Here is an 18,516-nt window from a genome sequence, read left to right as displayed (position 1 = left end):
GCAAGAGTATCGCTTTTACCTTAGGGTCACTCAAATGCCTTAGGAACACTCAAGCTATCACAGACGAGCACTGAGACCATGCCTGAGGAGGAGCAGAATTAAAGCGACAGGTCTCAGAAATAACTTTGATTTTTGTATTACAGAATCAAATGATCAGTTTATAGCAATCTTTGTCAATCCAAATTAGTTAGCTTTTTTGCTTCAGTTAAGAGTGTTTTTGATTACAGGGAACAGAAAATTCTGATAACTGGTGTAAACTTCAAGAAAATTCATTATCCATTGTAATAAAGTCCAAAATTAAGTGGCTCCTGGCACAGTATGCTTAGGGTTCAAGCTCCCTTCTTAGGCTGCGCCCTTTCCAGTATGTCACTTCCTCCTCAGGGCAGTAACAGCAAAAGCTGGTCTCTGGTGTCACATACATATAGACATGGCGGCTTCTTGAAGAAGCTATCCCTTCCCGTGTGGCTGTCAGGAGCAGGGATTTGTCATTCACCAGAATTTCCTCACACCCTGACCTGAAACTAGTCCCTGCCCAGGAGCCTGAAACCACCCTGATGATAAGCTTAGACCAGTCAGGACCCAGTTTTTGAGGGTATGGATAGAGCTACACAGTGTATTTATTTTTCCCTTACTTTTTATTCATTGAGTCATGATAGTGACAGCAAAATGGATAGAAATGAAGGTAGAGACAGAGAGCTGGTGCGCAAGTAGGTAGGGGTGGCCCGGCAGTGTGGCCGATGCGCACACACTGGCAGTGAGCTGGTTGTCAGTGAGGAGAGGCGATAACCTGGTGGCCAGTCTGGCAAGACTGTGTGAGACCTGTAGATCCAGATGGAAGGGGGTTGGCTTTCTCCAGTTGGCAGGGAAGCAGCAACACCCAGGGAGTGGAAGAAATGAATCTGGTTTCTCAAGGGTGGCTCTTCAGAAAGGGTTGGTTGGGAGAAGCTTGGTGAAGCCATCTAAGGTCAGAAAAATGTCTCATGTAGAAGTAATTATTGTGGATGTGTTTACTGAGTATAAGTAATCTTAAGGCACTGCATGAGGTGTTTTAATTTCCATAACTGTGAATTAGGAATTATTGGTTTTTCATTTTGTGGATGGGGAAATTGCGGTTGCTACTGAAAGTTCACAGGTCATATTAAGAATTTCACCTTGTGAATTTTAGATCCAGATTTTCAACTTTTGCTTCTCTGATCCCAAAGCATGTGGTCTTCTGGATGTACTGGATTGGATACTTTCCTAAGTTAGTTAAAACTCTACTTTAACTAATATTGTGGGTTTATAATTTATATACTTTGTATTTAGTTGTATAGTCTGACACATATTGTAAAGTAGCTTAGTATACCCATACAGTTTAAATTCATTTTTCATATTTTCCCTGTCAAGTAATGAATTTGAAACAAGTAAATGAATGAACCAAGACATTCTAGAATGCCTAAATATGTTGTATATCATTTTTTGATATTGAGTTTTTAAGCATCTGTCTTCAAAGAAATTTCATATTTCTCATTTTATATATCTGCCTTGTAAGGACTTGATCACTTAACATTGTCTAAGGTTTTTCAATATTTTCACTCAAAATTACTTTAGAATGTAGCTCATTTGATTGATTACTTCTACACTGAATAACATCTTTCTCTTTCAGATATCAAACCTTCCAATATCCTTCTGGACAGAAGCGGAAATATTAAACTCTGTGACTTCGGCATCAGCGGACAGCTCGTGGACTCCATTGCCAAGACGCGAGACGCCGGGTGCAGGCCGTACATGGCGGTAAGTACACAGGCCAGGCCTGCTCACTTGACGCTCGCTGCACAGGGCGCCTGTGCCCTCTCTGCTGCACTGCTAAGGGCTCTGCCCCTGGTCGTCCCCATGCTCGGCCACTCGCCTCTTCCCCAAACACCAAACGCAGGTTCTAGCTTCTCCACGAAACTGCAGAATTGCCCCAGTGAACTCTAGTTGTATTGTCCTACCCTGTTCCTCTTATCTGGTACTTAGCCTTGGTGGTCTTCTCTGATGACTGTTTTTTCATATATTCTCCTCTAATCAAGCAGAAAAAGGCTTCTTTGTGTTTCTAGCACTCTATATGTTATCTTGACTGTAGTAGATAACTTCGTAATAGGCATGTTGCTGGTGTGTCCTAGGCCACTGAGTGATACTATTCCTAGCTACAGAAGAATGGGAAGAGTCAGACTGGTGGCAGAGCTCAGTAAGCCTTACAGAGTCTGGGGCCATGTTTTAAATATTGTTGGTCCCTTCTTTAGAGGTGGACGAAGCAAACTAACAAATGCAAAGGTAGACTCCAGGTATTTGCCAACCTGGAGCCTCTTTCCCATCAGGGAGACAGAGCTACACTCTTACCCTAGTTCATTTGGGTAGACTGTTCCTATAGCCTGCATTTTGACCTACATCTGACTGGAAATTGTGTCCACATTTTAAACATTTTCCTTACATGTTGGTGTCTTCCTTAATGTGGCTCTGGTTCTTTGGGGACCACTCTTAAGTGGCGATACATATAGGTTTTCTGTCATTTATTGAAGCATACCTAGCAGTAGTTTCTGTTTCATCTTTGAAGGCTCTTTTAAACTAAGAGTAGCTCAGAGATGAATAAATTATTTCTCTCCTTTTGTTAGCTTCTTTCTTGATTTATATATTTCCAAACCCAATACTATAAGCAACAGAAAAGTAAGAAAAGCCATAAGCTACATATTGTAGCTTTTATATCTTGTTTGTAGATGGGCAGACTTAGTGCTACCCACCAATTAACACTTATTTTAGGAGCTTGAATACATTTTATTCTGAGTGTTATTTAAAAGTAGATTTTACACCAACAATTCTTTCACTTATCTCTCAACCTATAAATAGTGTAAGGCACAGTATTACATGTATTCTTTGTACATGTTCTGTTGCCTATACTCTCTGCTCTTTGTTATTGAAAAACATTGCATTTGAAAATTTTTCATTATTAACAATATTTTAGAATTATTGCTTTCAGTACCCTGTTTTTATTAACATCTTTTTGTGTCACTTTTTCCACAAATGAAAATGTCAGAGGAGTGTGTGTGTATGTTAATACATACGAAAAAAGACCTTCATTTGTAGTTTGGACTTTGTGGATGGTGGCTGGGCAGCAAGATTCTTGGAAGAGTTTGATGATCTTGCATTAAATCATGATAACTAGGGATAAATGGAACAACTAGTTCTAAAACAAGAAATGAAAAAAAAAATTAAACATGGAGTATTTGGGAATTCATGTAATTTACACATTTAGTAATGATACCTGAGAATTAAGTATAAACTGTTAATCTATACGAGTAATTTAGAGCTGTGTCAGTACTAAGGTTGATTAAGTGTTTTTTGCTGTGTAATGTTGACTAAGAATTCTATTTGATTTATGTGGATTTTAAAAATGCAATTGTAGCCCTGTTAGAGCTGGATATTTCCACTTAAGTAACTTTTAAGAAAGAAGTAGACTTTCAGTTTTTGTGTTAGAGGGTTCACAGTCCCAAGAGGTGCACGGCTTTTCTTTTCCTGCCGACTATTTCAGCCTTGGAGTAAGCAGGCTTATCACAAACTGTCACTAATCTTACTGGACCAAGTGAAATGCTTCTGTCCATTCCGGCCTTCTGAGGCCTATAAAAATGGACAAGAAGACAATCAGCGTTCATTTTTCAAGCCACTAAAAGTGACTTGACTTTTCTTTAATATTGACGTAAGATATCAGCAATGATGTATCTTGTCCTTTTAAGGTTTATCATTTGTCTTTAGTCTATAGGAATTTTGATTTCTTGGGTTATATTTAATATAGAAAGTGTATAAAGGATACAGAGTTTCAGCTTAAGTTTTTCTCATAAGCCAGTTAGTTGTTAATGTTTTGCACCTTCCCGCCTCCTCATCTATGTGTGTGTTTGTATTTATATTTGTATACATATACATATACTTAATATGTTTAAGTATATATGTGTATATACGAGGTCGATCTGGAAGAAGTCCAACCATTGTTACTATAACAAGAATGGTTTGTGTGACGTCCATGTAACCTGGCAGCCAAGGAGAATGGACTGGAATGCACACACGTGAATAATGACGACATTACTGTACTAGGCAGTGGGGGCAATAGACACCGTTTAATGAGCATGGGTACTGTGTGGCCTTTGCATTCAAAATGACTGAGTAAGTAGAGCAACAGATCTGCATCAAATTTTGCATTAAGCTTGAACACTCCTCCGCAGAAGCTATTCAGATGACTCAGAAGGCTTTCGGGGACGATGCGGTGAGTGCAGTGCAAATAAATATGTGGCACAAATGCTTCAAAGATGGTAGAGAATCTGTTGACAGTGATCCACGTTCTGGAAGGCCTGCAACAAGCAGAACACCTGAGGATGTTGAACATGTACAGGCTGCAATCCACAAAGATCGGCGACTGACAGTGGGAGAACTGGAAGCTGGTCTGGGGATTCCAAACTACTGTGTCTGAGATTTTGATGCAGGATCTTGGCATGAAACGTATTGTGGCAAAATTCGCTCCATGGCTTCTGCTACCAGAGAAGAAGGAACATGGTGCTGAAGTTGCTAATGACTTGATTCAAACTGCTACCAATGAACTAGATTTCCTCCAGAAGGTCATAACCGGAGATTAATCCTGGGACCAGAGCTATGATCTGGAAAGGAAGGCCCAGCGTCCCAATGGAAGTTGCCTTGTTCTCCACACCTAAGAAGGCATGGCAAAGTTGCAGCAAGATCAAGACCGTGCTGTGTTTCTTGATTAGAAAGGTGTTGTCCATCACAAGTATGCCCCTCCAGGCCAGACAACTAGTAAAGCGTACTACAGCAGTCCCTCTCTATATTGCGGTTCACTTATCGCGGCCTCACTGTATCGCGGGATTTTAAAAAATATTATATTTAATTATTTATTGCGGATTTTTTTGCTATATCGCGGGATTCTGTGGTACTGTATACGTATGTTGTTAAAGTTACATAGGTTTTAAGAGTGTAGAATATGTTTCAGAACATAAGTAGTGTTTATAAAACTGGAAAAGGCTAATAAGGGAGTGGGAAAGGTTAATAAGGTACTGGGAACGGTTTATAAGTGTGTGGGAAGGATTTATAAAGCCTTAAAATATATATAAATACTAAAATAAATGTAAGGTTCTTACTTTGCAGATTTTCACCTATCGCAGGGGGGTCTAGAACGTAATATCCGCGATAAGTGAGGGAATACTGTACCTCAATGTTCTTAATTCGTTGAGAAATGCAATATGATGAAAATGGTGGCAGCTATGGGCAACTGTTGATTGACAGCTTCATCATGACAATGCTCCCACTCCTGTATCACGTCTCGTGCAGAGTTTTTTGTCGAAACATCAAACCACCCGGGTGACTCACGCCCCCTTCAGCCCAGATTTGGTGCCTTGTTACTTCTGGCTCTTCCTAAAGCTAAAATCACCTTTGAAAGGGAAGAGATTTCAGACAATTGATGAGAGTCAGGCAAATAGGACAGGACAGCTGATGGTGATTCCAACACAAGATTTCGCAGAGTGTTTCAAACAGTGGAAGAGATGCTGGGAGAACTGTGTGAGGTTCCAAAGTGCCTACTCTGAATGGGACTAAGGAGTCATTGTCCTGCGTACCATGTTTCTTGTATCTTGTATCTTCTCCAATAAATGTGTGTCTTTTTCATAGTGCGTGGCTGGATACTTTCTGGACAGACCTCATGCTAAAAATTCCAGCTGTTAGTGACATAAACATACTACAGTTTCGCAGTGACATTACCACCATAACCACCAATGATAGCCACCCATTTTAAGCATACAATTTGAATTTTGACAAATGTAGTTACTCATAGAATCACCTCATCTATCCAGATATAAAACATGTCCATCACCCCAAAAGGATGGTTGATTTTATTTCCTGTCACTGTCAGTTTGGTTTGATTTTCCTGGAGTCTCTCATAAATGTACAGTCTTGCCTTTTTATGGCTGAGAAGTTTTGGGTTGTATTGACAGACCATAGTTTATTGATTCATTTACTTGTGAATATCTTGATAGACTGTTTTTTAGTACCTGCTCTGTTTCTCCATTTATTAAATCTTTTTGCTATCAGCAATGTTCTGTAGTTTTCAGTGTGAAATTATTGCACTTTATAACTTTATTCCTAAGGAATTCATGTGTTTTGATGCTACTATTGTAAATAGAATTAATATAGTTTCTAATATTTTGATGTTATAGATAAATGCAACTGATTTTCATATTTTAACATTTTGTCTTGTCACCTTGCTGGTTTTTCCATTGATTTTAGTGGGAATTTTCTCTGTAAACAGTTGTAGAAATTCAAATGTCTGTGAATAAAGGCAGTGTTTTGTGTTTCTTTGCCTTTTTCTACTGGCTAGGACCTCCAATAATGCTGAATATTTTAATTAGGAAACGTTTTGTTCAATATGTTAATTAGGAAGGACAGCCTTCGATATTTCACCACCATGTTAGCTTTGGGTTGTTTTTGGATGCCCTTTATGGACTGAAATTCCCTTCTCTTCGTAGTGTACCAAGAATTATTATAATTGAGTTTGGTCAGAGACCAGGCCTACATCTGTTGAGATGATAATATAATTTTCTTCATTATTTTGTAAATGTGATACCTTACATTGATTTTCAATTATTAAGCCAGTTTTGTATTCCTGAGATAAACTCCACTTTTTATGATACGTTACCTCTTCCCGTGTTGCTGGGTTAGGTTTGATCATATTGTGGTAACAATGTTTATCTGTGTTTATGAGGGTTATTATGTTATAATGTCTTTGTTAGGTTTTCATAAACGATTACATTGGCCTCCTGAAACGAGTTTGGGGGCAAACCCTGCTTCTCTGCTTTTTGAAGAAAAAATTGTGTCACACTGAGGCTGTTTTCTCCCTTGCATGTTTGAAGGAGTTCCCCAGTGAACCCATCTGGGTCTGGACTTTTCTTCATGCGAAGATTTTATTAATAAATTCATTGGAAAAGTAGTTTTAAGGGTTTTCAGATGTTTGTATTATTTTTGGTGGGTTTTCATTTTCAAAGAATATGCCCGTTTCATCTATTTCTGTAAGAACAGTAGTAATGACCCCTCTTGCATTCCCCTTTTAATAACTTGGATCCTCTTTTCTGTCGGCCAGTGTAGCTAACGGTTTGTTGATTTTCTTGATCTTTCTAAAGAATCAACTTTTGGTTTTGTTGACTTTTGTATGTGGTTTTTTTCCTTCTCTATTCCACTTATTTTCATTATACTTTTTATTACATCTTTCTACTTGCTTGGGGTTTAATTTGTTCTTTTCCCAATTCCTTAAAAATATAAAGTTAGATTATTTTCAGTCCGTCTTCTCTTGTAATATATGCATTGAGTTCTCTATGTTTCCCTCGAGCACCACTTCTGCTGCATTCTACAAGTTTTGATAAATTCTTATTTCCTTTTCATTTTGTTCAAAATATTTTTTACATTTTCTTAGACTTATGTGTTCCCTGTGTTATTTAGAAATACGTTGTTTAAGCTCTAAATATTTGGGGATTCTCCAGGTACCTTTCTGTTACTGATTTTTCATTTAATTACTTTGTGGACTGAGAATATGCTTTGAATTATTTCAGCTTTTTAAAATAAGGTGTGTTTTATGGCACATAACACGGTCTAGATCAGTGAATGTTCATTAGTGAATGAACCTGAAAAGAATGTGTATTCTGCTGCTGCTGTTGGATAGAGTATTTTCTTTCTTGGTCAACTATCTGGGGTTCTTATGTAATGTGTATCTTATCAGGTAAATAAATATATTTTTAATTAAGAACAAAGTAAATAGCATACAATGAAAATTTATACAGCCATAGTATTCGTGTTCAAAACAAAATGCGTAGGTCTCCGAACTAGCTGTTGCTGACAGACAGAAGTTAGATTGCAGTTGGCTGGTGTGCTTCCCTGGGCATCCCCTTCCGCAGCCGTTACTCCCAGTCTCAGCTAGGGATCCATTGTCTGCTGGGCCACGGATGCCGTCTCTTCTCTTCTCTCTTCTCCATCCCTGACGCCTCTGTAGATAAAGATCTTCTATTTCAAGGAAGTGGAAAGATACTCCCTTCACAGAAATTACTAAAAATGATTTTAGCTATTTAAATGATAGGATGATATATTACTACATTGGCAATGTTTCATTTGATTAACAGTGACTAATAGACATGCATAATGATAAATTTAGCTTTATGATGAAGAATGGGTAAAATAATTATAATAAATTCAGCTTATATTTGTTTTTATATCTCAGATATATTGCAGTATGGCTTTATTCACTGAAACAAAGAAGAGTTAGTCTTTTTTTTTTTTTCCTTCCTGTTAACCACTACTTGCTACTAAGCTGACCTTGTAATTCCTTATTTTTCTCATTTGTCCAGTTTTCTTCCCATCTCTCCCTTTGTCTATTCCCAGCTTCAGGTTTGTAAATCCTTATGAGTAATTAGGAGGGAAATTAGAAGAGTTGCTTTGTATTGCCTTTAAGGAGGAAGCCACTGAGGGTTTTATTTTCTGGGGATTGTTTGTAATGGTGACTTTCCTTACTCCCGATCTGACCCCAGACATGGAATCCCCTGAGGAGGATGCTAGCATTTTGGCTACCACCCAGCTATTCCCATTCTCCTCCCTGACGTATAAATAATTAATGACCAGGACTTCTCTTTGCATTGCAGCCTGAACGAATAGACCCAAGTGCATCCCGACAAGGATATGATGTGCGCTCTGACGTCTGGAGCTTGGGGATCACATTGGTACGTGTATATTGACCCAACTTTGTCACAGGAGTGTAACAAGAAATATAGTCCATCTTCCACCCCTCACAAGGAACTGCTCCTCATCTCTTCTAGTCTTTTATTTTATTTACCTGTTTTTTAACGTTTTTCCCTCATGGCCATAATCATAGGGACTGTATCTTCTAGTTGTTGAAAAAAAAGTATCTTTTGTACCTTATAAATTACACCATAAGACTTGAAGGCTAATAGCTCACCCCTGCAGAAGACTCCTAGTCTCTCTTGTCACCAAGTGTGGAAGACATCTCCTGAAGTCTTTCCCATTGGGAAGCCAGCTGACTAACGGAGAAGGAATCCCTTCTTTTTCCAGTCAGAAGAGAACATGGTGTTTGGATACCTTTTAGGTCTGGTGACTGGTCCCAAAGACTGCAAGACCTGTAGCTTTTAGCTAAGGCAACTGTTTGCATATAAGTGACAGTGACAATTCAGAATTACCTATCTATGTCCAAACCAGTTATGTTTAAAAAGCAAGTATTTACTTTATTATAAAAACAAATTTTTGTTCTTTGAAAGGTTTTAACATAGAAAAATTTTTTTTAGCAAGCTTCTATAGTACATTTGGCTAAACTTTGTTTAAAAAAAGCAAATTATTCAGTACTTAAAATTGCTTCATAATTTGTTTTTTATATGGATAGCCTTATAAAATTATGAAATGTGTGAAATTAATTTCTCGGGTCCTAAGTCCTTCACTTTATTCCTTTTCTGTTCTCAAGAATGAAATCTATTCCCGTTGCTGTGTATAACCAGTAAGGTTTACGTCTTCTCAAACATTTGCATTTTTATCAGAAAGAAGCCTCAGGCAAAGGAAAGAATTTCTGCATGTGTGCGCATGCATGCCTGTCTGCTCTCCTACCCATGTGTATGTAACTGGAGACAGGGGTGAGCTGAGGAGGCATTTTGGAGGGAAGAAGCCTTTCCATGCCATCTTTTTAGCCTTCCTTTTGTTTTATAAAATTAATATTTGGCTAATTAAGAAGAATCAGTTCTCAGCTGGAGAAACACTGAACCCATTTTCTCAGATAGTATCCTCCCTCATACGCCGTCTTCCTTTCTAATGCGTTTGGGATCTCGCATGTTATGGTATCAGTCACCTGTCAGTGCACAGAAAGTGGGGTTCACTTAGGCCATGATGTAGGTTTAGATATATTTCTTGAAAACAATTTCTAGGTTTTCATTGTCCTCAGGACAGAGTGGGAGAGAGATGAGAATACGGTTCACACATATTTTTGACCCATGACATATTGGATATATACATCCATAACATTTTTCAGGTCTGGCTTGATGTGATTTAAAGATATTGTCTTGAGTGTCATTATTGGGCTTGAAGGTGAAGGATTTGACCCTGACTTGCTTTCCTCAGTAATAGTAATAGAGTATGTGATTGTGGTTGTAATTGTAGTAACTATAGAATAGGATATACACACTGTTTCTTTGAGCTTACTGGGCATTTTGTATGTTGAATGTACTTTTAACTTAAAAATGCATTTGACCGCTGTTCTGGACATGGCCTTCCACGGAGATGACTGTAAGTTGTGCAGACATTATACTAAAATAGTTCCAAACCCAGCCTGCCAGAATCCTACCTGCAAAGGAGTCAGAACCAGAGGCTGCCCTGGAGCACGCACTGGGGGACTGTCTGGGCTTAGGGTTAGGGTTTCCTTTTTGTCCAGTTCTTGAATTTGGTTGATACAGAATTCTTTATGTTATCTTGATTCTAACATTACTTCCATTTAGTCTGAATAATTTTGAAGATTCCACCTTAACCTAATAAGGTTTTGATTCAAGGCTTTTATAAGAGATTTGCTTGGAGTTTAGACCTTCAATGTGGCCATGTCGGTGAGGAGTAGTAAATAATGCCTTAGTGTGTTTTGCTTTCTCCTCTGTGTTCTTTTTAGTACGAGTTGGCCACGGGCCGATTTCCTTATCCAAAGTGGAATAGTGTATTTGATCAGCTAACACAAGTCGTGAAAGGAGACCCTCCACAGCTGAGTAATTCGGAGGAAAGGGAATTCTCCCCAAGCTTCATCAACTTTGTCAACTTGTGGTGAGTACGTGACTTACGAACACTCAGAACACACGCAGTGAGCACAGTGAGGTGTCCTGAAGCTCAGCACCACGGGTAGTTCGCAGTGCGGAAGGGGGGCCTTCTTCAGAGCCCTCTGCCCTCTGAGCTGGGACTCCGGCTCATTGCAGCTACATGGAAGGGTCCAGCTAGCTGGAGAGGCTGTACTCTTATTCTGCTCCTCAGCTGCTGATAAAAGGGGATGTGGGTGGTGGAGAAGCCGCTGCCTCCAGATTTCCAGTGCCCTGTGCAAAGCAGACAGCCTAGGTGAGACTGCTGGTCTTATTCTGATGTGTTTCTAATAGCAAGATGGTACCAGATCACTTGGAAGCTTTTACTAAGACAAGATCTCCCCAGATCAGGCTTGTAGGGGCGGATCTCTGCTCTGACATAACATGTAACGTGTATGCAGTAGAGTCAGGTCCAAATCTCAATTGGTAGAGCTATGTATATTGGCTCTGAAACCTTATTCTAAGGAAGGTGAACTCCATACCTGTTAATGTTGTTTGTTCACCTTTAAACAGGTGTGTGTGTGTGTGTGTGTGTGTGTGTGTGTGTGTGTGTGTGTGTGTAGAGGTAAGAATAAATATGTGCAGACATGGCAATAGTTGTGCTTTGTGCTACTTCAATCTTTATTTTAAATACAATTTGTTTTGTTATTATTTGACTATTGTTTATCCAATGTGAGTTAATAGTATATGTTCACAAGCTAAAAGCCAGAGTGTTTAATATATCTTCCTTACATTGTTAAAAATGCTTTTCTTTTTCCCATAATTTTTTTCTTTCCAGGAATCCTGTTTCTCTTCTTTTTAGGTCCTATAAAACTTATAGTTCCTCGTCTGGCATCGCTTTCTTTTGGCATAATTAGAAAACACTTGACTCCAGTTTCAAGTCTCTTTCATCATCTCTAACCAAATTCTCCTTTTATGCTACTTTTCAGAGGGGGGAGAATTACTCAAGATTTTCTAGTTAGCAGAAGCCATAAGGATGACTAAAATTGGCTGCTTTGTCCCTTTTTAAAAAATCTATTTTTACCCGTTTGCACACATATTTGCATCTTATATAATTTGCATAAATATGATTTTATATATTCATTTAAATAAAATATTTGGTTAAAAGAATCATAGAACATAATGTCTAAAATGAACACCTGTGGGCCCTGGCCAGGTAGCTCAGTTGGTCAGAGTGTCGTCCCTGTGTGCCAGAGGTGCAGGTTTGATGCCGTCAGGGCACAGATGAGAAGCGACCAATGATGCATGACTAAGAAGAACAACAGACCCCACCCCCCTTTCCTCTCTCTCTCAAATCAATAAATTAAAAAATAAATTTAAATGATAACCTGTGGACCCTCCACCAGCTTTACTTTCTTCCTCTTGATTCTGTATTGATTTTGTTTGTACATATGGTACTTACACATCTTTTCTTTGTGTCGCGTGTGCCGGTCCTCTCCCGTAGACGGTGGTTGTAGTTACCAATGTCCCGTTTTCCCCAAGTAGGTTAGAAATAGATGAACTATGTTGCCAATAGTAACCAGCTTTTGATAGCGAAAAATGAATTTAATTGATATTGGAGGAGAGTGCTGATTAAGACATGGTCCAAGATCAGGTAAATACAAACAAAATGAAAGTACTTCTGGCAATATTAATTATATAAGGTAGACTTCAGAGGAAAATATCAGCAAGCAGAGGTTTTTAATATATCAACGTAGTTCTCAGTGAAGTTGGACGGTTGTGGACTTTTGGACCAAAGGACACGGGATTGAGATGCAGAGTGTAACCAGTTTTTAAATCTAAGGTTAAATTGATAAGGTTTGTATATAGTTTACCTCCCGGATTAGTGGTATCTCTTAGGTGGTGCCTCTGTAAATAATACATTTGTATATATTCAGAAATACATACATTTAATTTTATACTTATGCATACACTTACATTTTTAACCAAGAATACATTTAGTATTTTTTGATGCAGCTATGCCATACTTTATCCAATTAACAGTTATCTTGTTCTGATTTTTCTCTAATGTTCCTATACTGAATATCCTAAGAATAAATCCTTAGATTATAGATTGTCTAATTTTTTGTGTTTTCTGTGTTTGGCAGGTTGGCTGTTTTGTTTGTTACTTTTGTATTTGAAGGGAAAAAACTACTTGATTCTTTATAATGTTTCATTTGTGAACAAAATTCTTGGGGTGAATGTGTCTTCATTTTAATAATGTCATTTTTATGTTATTTTAGCCTTACAAAGGATGAATCCAAAAGGCCAAAGTATAAAGAACTTCTGGTGAGTATGAGGCCTCGGCAGTGCGCGCTCCTTCCTCACCCCCGACTCCTCTCGGCCTGCCGGTGCGCTGAGCAGGTGACGGGCCCCTGTCCCAGGCAGGCAGCTCGACTTGACTGAGTAGGTTTAAAAGTGTTTTGAAACAAAGACATTTGGAAAGAGATAATTTGTAGTTGTAATTTTCCTACTGATTTACTAGCTATATTTTCATGGAAGGCTTAGGCCTTGACATGTTATAAAAGTTACCCTGAAGAATTTTAACATTCATTTTAAGGAACTGTTTTTTACTGTGTGGTCTATGTATGTGTAACATGTCCAGAAGAATTTATTGTGCTTTTTGCCTTTATTAAATGTTCTCATGCAAATTTAGATAATACAGCCAGTTCCCATCTCTTTGAAAGTTCTCACACCTGCCATGGAACCCGGGCTTTTTAAGCAGGCTCCTGGATATGGCATTGGTCTTGGCTGTGGAGGAAGTTCTGTGATCTAATAATGGGGGAATATTTTAAGAAAAAAACCACCTGTTTGTCACACTTTGCTTCTAGCTTTCCATGTTGGCTCAGACTTATCATCAGCCCCAGCCATGACTAGAGACATCCAGTCAGTGTCCTTAGAGAAGCAGTGAATGAAAAATATTGCTAGAGAAGGAGTACAAGGCAGGTACGGAGCTCTGGGCTTTGGAGAGTGTAGTACAGAAGTCCACAGGATTGGTTTCTGTTGGACTTCTTTAGGCACGAGGGTCAGAAGGGTGGAAAGTGAATCCCTTTTGTTCCGGATTCACTTTCTGTGCCCGGGGTAAGGGGAGCCAACATTGATGTCTGTGCCCTAAGATCAGCACCTGGTGTTCATGGAGTTTTGGTTCTCGGATGGTGGCAAGGGCTCCCTGCCTTCAACATACTCCTGGCACGTGGCTTGGTCTCCAGACCTCACTCCCAGGTGGCCCCTCCAGTCGCAGCACCGTGCGCCGTGTCCAGGCGCGCTCGCACCCACTCACACACGTCCTCGAGCTCCGGCCGGGCCGCCGCTCTGGCTGGGCCGCCGCTCTGGCTGGAGCTACGGCCCTTCCCAGCCATGGCGGTTGGAGCCTTTGGTTCTGTGCTGTGTCAAAACTGGGAAAAGTTCAATGTGGGCTTTGATACAAATTTTGATATTTTTTTTCTTTTTCCTTTTTTCTTGCAGAAACATACCTTTATTTTAATGTATGAAGAACGTACCGTAGAGGTTGCCAGCTATGTTTGTAAAATCCTGGATCAAATGCCAGCTACTCCCAGCTCTCCCATGTATGTCGATTGATACCGCTGCTACGTCAGACTTTAGAAAAAGGGCTGAGAGGAAGCAAGACATAAAGAATTTTAACCCTGTATCACAGTATTTTTATTGCTCGCCCAGACACCACGTGCAATAAGATTGGTGTTCGTTTCCATCACGTCTGTATACTCCTGTCACCTAGAACGTGCATCCCTGAAACACCCGATTGGTCACACAGTGTTAGTGCTGGTCAGCGAGACCTTGTCCTGCTCTTTCCTGATGAACGTAGTCATGAAATGTGGAAGTCAGTACGATCAGTTTGTTGACTGTGATTAGATCACATCTTCAATTTGTTTCTAGACTCAAACCCTGGAGACGCAGCTACTGGAGTGGTATTTTGTCAGACTTCCAAGTACTGGAAGGGCGCAGGGATGGATGTGCTGTGTCTGAACAGAGACTCGGGCTGGAGTGAGAAGAGCTTGCACAGCCAGCGAGACACATTGCCTTCTGGGGCTGGGAGACAAAGGAGAATCTGCTTTCTTCACCAAGTGCAATAGATTTACCGATTTGACATTCTGTTGCTTTACAGTCACAGTCGATATTTGGGGATCGATGTGCTCAGCCAAATTCCTGTATGAGATATCATGTTAAATTAGAATGAATTTACCTTTACCAAAAACCATGTTGCATTCAAAGAGGTGAACATTAAAATACGAGACAGGACAGAATGTGTTCCTTTCTCCTACACCAGTCCTTCTGCTCTTCATTGGGAAGACTCAGGAGTCTGCCACTTGTCCAAGAAGGTGCTGATCCTAAGAATTTTCACTCAGAATTTGGTGTGCTGCCAACTTGATGTCCGCCTGCCACAAACCATCAGGACTGAAAGGAAAAAAAAAAAAAATAGTACGGAGGGCAAAGTTTACAGATGTTTTTAATTCTAGTATCTTATCTGGAGCAACTTGTAGCAGCTATATATTTCCCCTTTGTCCTGAGGCTGATCCCTTAGCCATCAAAACTCACTAACAGGGAGAAGGAGCTAGTAGCAATGTGCCTTGATTGATTAGATGAAGATTTCTTATAGGCAGCAAAAGACCAAATCTCAGTTGTTTGCCATCACTGGTCCAGGTCTTCAGTTTCAGAATCCCTTCCCCCGCCTCTCTAGTCCGTTGCCACTATGTGACTTTTGCTTAATCCAATATTTCGTCTTTTTTTTCCCCCCTATACCAGAAACCTTTATAATTACCAGGGATGTTCCTTATCAAGGATTTCTAGCCCCACGTCTCAGATGCTCTGACGTTTAAAAGGCTGAAAGGCATGGGCTCAGCTAATGTGGTAGGTGATGAGGAAGCGTCTTTCTAGAAACACGTGACCCAGTGAGGCTCTGAAAGGGCAGTTTAGATAAAAGCTCATGAGCTGTGAGAATCTAGCAGGTCACCATCATTTTTGGGAACTGGAATTCTACAAAAATGTCCCCAAACCCAAAACAACTCCAGAACAGTTGTAAGCGGCCACCTAAATCCGCAGTCTGGGCTGTGCTTCCTCGCTCACCCATCGCCAGGGTCTCCCTCGGCTGTGCCGCCCCGGCCCGGAGCGTCATGCTCGGCCCGCAGCCCCGGGAGCGGTTCGCGCACACCGCGGTCTGAGCGGCAGGCGGCGCCGTACAGAGCCAGCCGCGCGGTGGCCGGGGCGGCTGTGTCTCTGCCGGAGTGACAGCCATAAACACTATAAAACAATAAGGGAGAATGGTGCTGTTTCAAAGTCACGTCCCTGTAAATTTCAGAATTAAAAAACGATCGATCGCTTTGGTCCACTTGCCTCATTTTCCTATTTTCTCCCCCATGGCGTCCTAACTAACGCTCAGACTCCCCGCGCTCTGCCAGGAAGCCCGTCAGGTGTCTTCCCTCGGCCACAGCAGGCCGTCCTCCTCCGCATCTCCCATCTCCCGAGGACTCGAGGGGTTGGCTCCCCTGCCGTCAGTTCCCGGCTGGCTCAGCGTCGCCTCACTTCGCCCTTGTACCGATGGAGATCAAAGCAATTCTGACTGTCCAGGAGCTCATCCAACCGTTCTGCTGTGTGGATGACCACATAAAAAGGAAACTTCAGTGTATTAATCATAGATTATCATAAACCATAAACTTAAGGGCAAGGAGTTTATTACAGTGTATCTTTATTAAAACAAAAGGGTGTATAGTGTTCACAAACTGTGAAAATAGTGTAAGAACTGTACATTGTGAGCTCTGGTTATTTTTCTCTTGTACCATAGAAAAATGTATAAAAATTATCAAAAGCTAATATGCAGGGATATTGCCTTATTTGTCTGTAAAAATGGAGCTCAGTAACATAACCGCTTCTTGGAGCTTTGGAATATTTTATCCTGTATTCTTGTTTGAATTCCTCCTCTATTTAAGATATATACATGGAATCGAAGTGTTTATGTAATAGTTCTATCCTTTTGCCTGCAGGTCAGTTGTAATAAATCTAGGATGTGATGATGACTTTGTAATTTGGTTTTCTGAAGTCAGACCCTGAGAGGGGAAAATTAAGTAAATTCCATTAAATTATCTGTGCATTTCACATTGGGAAAATTCTCGTCTTTGAAAGTGTTTATGGCTTGTTCCTTCTCCTCTTTTTGTGGCGGCCATATCGCTTTGCTTTTGGTTTGAGCAGGTGTGATGCGGGAACTCCTTAGCTTTGTTTTGCTGTTGGTTGCCCTGACCTGCCCAGCTTTCTTAATGCTGAAGGGAAAGGGTACGTACTGTTCTTCAACCTGTGGCATGGTAGAGAGCCAGCTTTTAAGAATCCATTCTGCCTGGGCTTGGGATGCGGTTACCGACCATGCTTTCTGCTCCTGGTGCCATGGCTGCTAGAGACTGCAGTCACTCGCTGCTCCCTGAGAGGGACGGGGGGGCTCCGAGATCTGTGGAGGTTGGGCCTGGGAAGTTTATCGATGAGAGGACGGGGAAGTGAGCAACAAGCCCTGGAACCCTGGAAACTTGGAGAAGACAACATTGAAGTTTCAGCCCTGAATTTATCTGTTAATACTACCACCTCTTGGTCATTGATCCCGTCCTGCAAGTCCTGACTCATTGATTGTACATTAGTTCAGCACCTTCCCCTTTTTCTGTGTCTGCTTCTAATCTGATCTGAGATGTGGGAGATACCATTGCAGAACCAGATGTGGCAAATATCAGATATCCTCCCAGGGAGGGTGTGGCTATAGGAATCCTGGCCTCACCCCTGAGCCTTGGCCGTTAGGGGAAGGAGTACCCCATGGAGTGTCCAGATCCCCAGCCAAGCACTGGCTCATTGCCACGAGAGGTGGTAGGCAGACCGCACACTGTGCTTTGTGGACGGTACAAGAGCTTGTTCATCTCATTTGACTATAGCCTTCAAAGTCAGGTTGTAGTGTCCCCTTTTAGACATGAAAAACCAACAACAAGGGAAAATGAAGGCTTGGAGAAATGAAGTTCTGATCCTGATAACAGGAGGGGAAAGGGCTGAGACTCAAACCCAGCGCTCTAACACCTAGTTTCTTACAGAGTTGGAATTTAGAAAATACACCCACTTAAAAACCTGACATGACAGAAGTGTTGTGGAGTTGGGAAGTAGAAGAGTGATCCCTAGTTGGGGTAGAACCTAAGGTTCATACACCTTCCCAAGGCCTGCTTTGTTATCTTGGAAATGAGCTTAAGACAGGTTCTGGAGGCTCAGCGGCTGAAACAAAGGCAGCTGTATAGAAGGTGGTTCCTTTAGAGCAGCGGTTCTCAGCTTGTGGGTCGTGACCCCTTTGTGGGTTGAACGACCCTTTCACAGGGGTCGCCTAAGACCATCGGAAAACATATAATTACGTATTGTTTTCTGTGATAAATCACTATGCTGTAGTTATGGTTGGGGGTCACCACAACATGAACTGTATTAAAGGGTCGCAGCATTAGGAAGGTTGAGAACCACTGGTCTAGAGCCAACTGGAGAAGCTCTAGCGTAATTCCTAAGTGGGACACCTGAGAATTCAGTATAGAGGCCTCTATGTCCCCATGAGCACGATGATGTTATGGGTCAATCACCGAGGATGGGGATTAGGCAGGAAATTGAGGTGGCTCCTTCAGTTGGCATCACAGTG

At 40.8% G+C, this 18,516-nt stretch overlaps 1 protein-coding gene across 3 annotated transcripts in view; it reads left to right on the top strand.

Annotated features, from left to right (window-relative positions):
* The window catches only part of MAP2K4 (mitogen-activated protein kinase kinase 4), a 105,451-nt gene extending 88,481 nt beyond the window's left edge, over window positions 1-16,970 (top strand). For all 3 annotated transcript variants that reach the window (XM_090291811.1, XM_090291812.1, XM_090291810.1), the window contains 5 exons: window positions 1,646-1,773; window positions 8,694-8,771; window positions 10,706-10,854; window positions 13,106-13,151; window positions 14,328-16,970. In XM_090291811.1, coding sequence (XP_090147937.1) covers window positions 1,646-1,773; window positions 8,694-8,771; window positions 10,706-10,854; window positions 13,106-13,151; window positions 14,328-14,441 — 515 coding nt within the window. In that variant the 3' untranslated portion in view covers window positions 14,442-16,970. The remainder of the gene's footprint in view (window positions 1-1,645; window positions 1,774-8,693; window positions 8,772-10,705; window positions 10,855-13,105; window positions 13,152-14,327) is intronic.
* Window positions 16,971-18,516: the final 1,546 nt, after the last annotated feature.

This window comes from Furipterus horrens, unplaced genomic scaffold (assembly GCF_987537825.1).
Source record: "Furipterus horrens unplaced genomic scaffold, mFurHor1.1.pri manual_scaffold_11, whole genome shotgun sequence".
In the NCBI taxonomy this organism is placed as follows: Eukaryota; Metazoa; Chordata; class Mammalia; order Chiroptera; family Furipteridae; genus Furipterus; species Furipterus horrens.
Note: the sequence above shows the minus strand (reverse complement) of the source record. Positions and strands in the feature narration are given on the sequence as shown.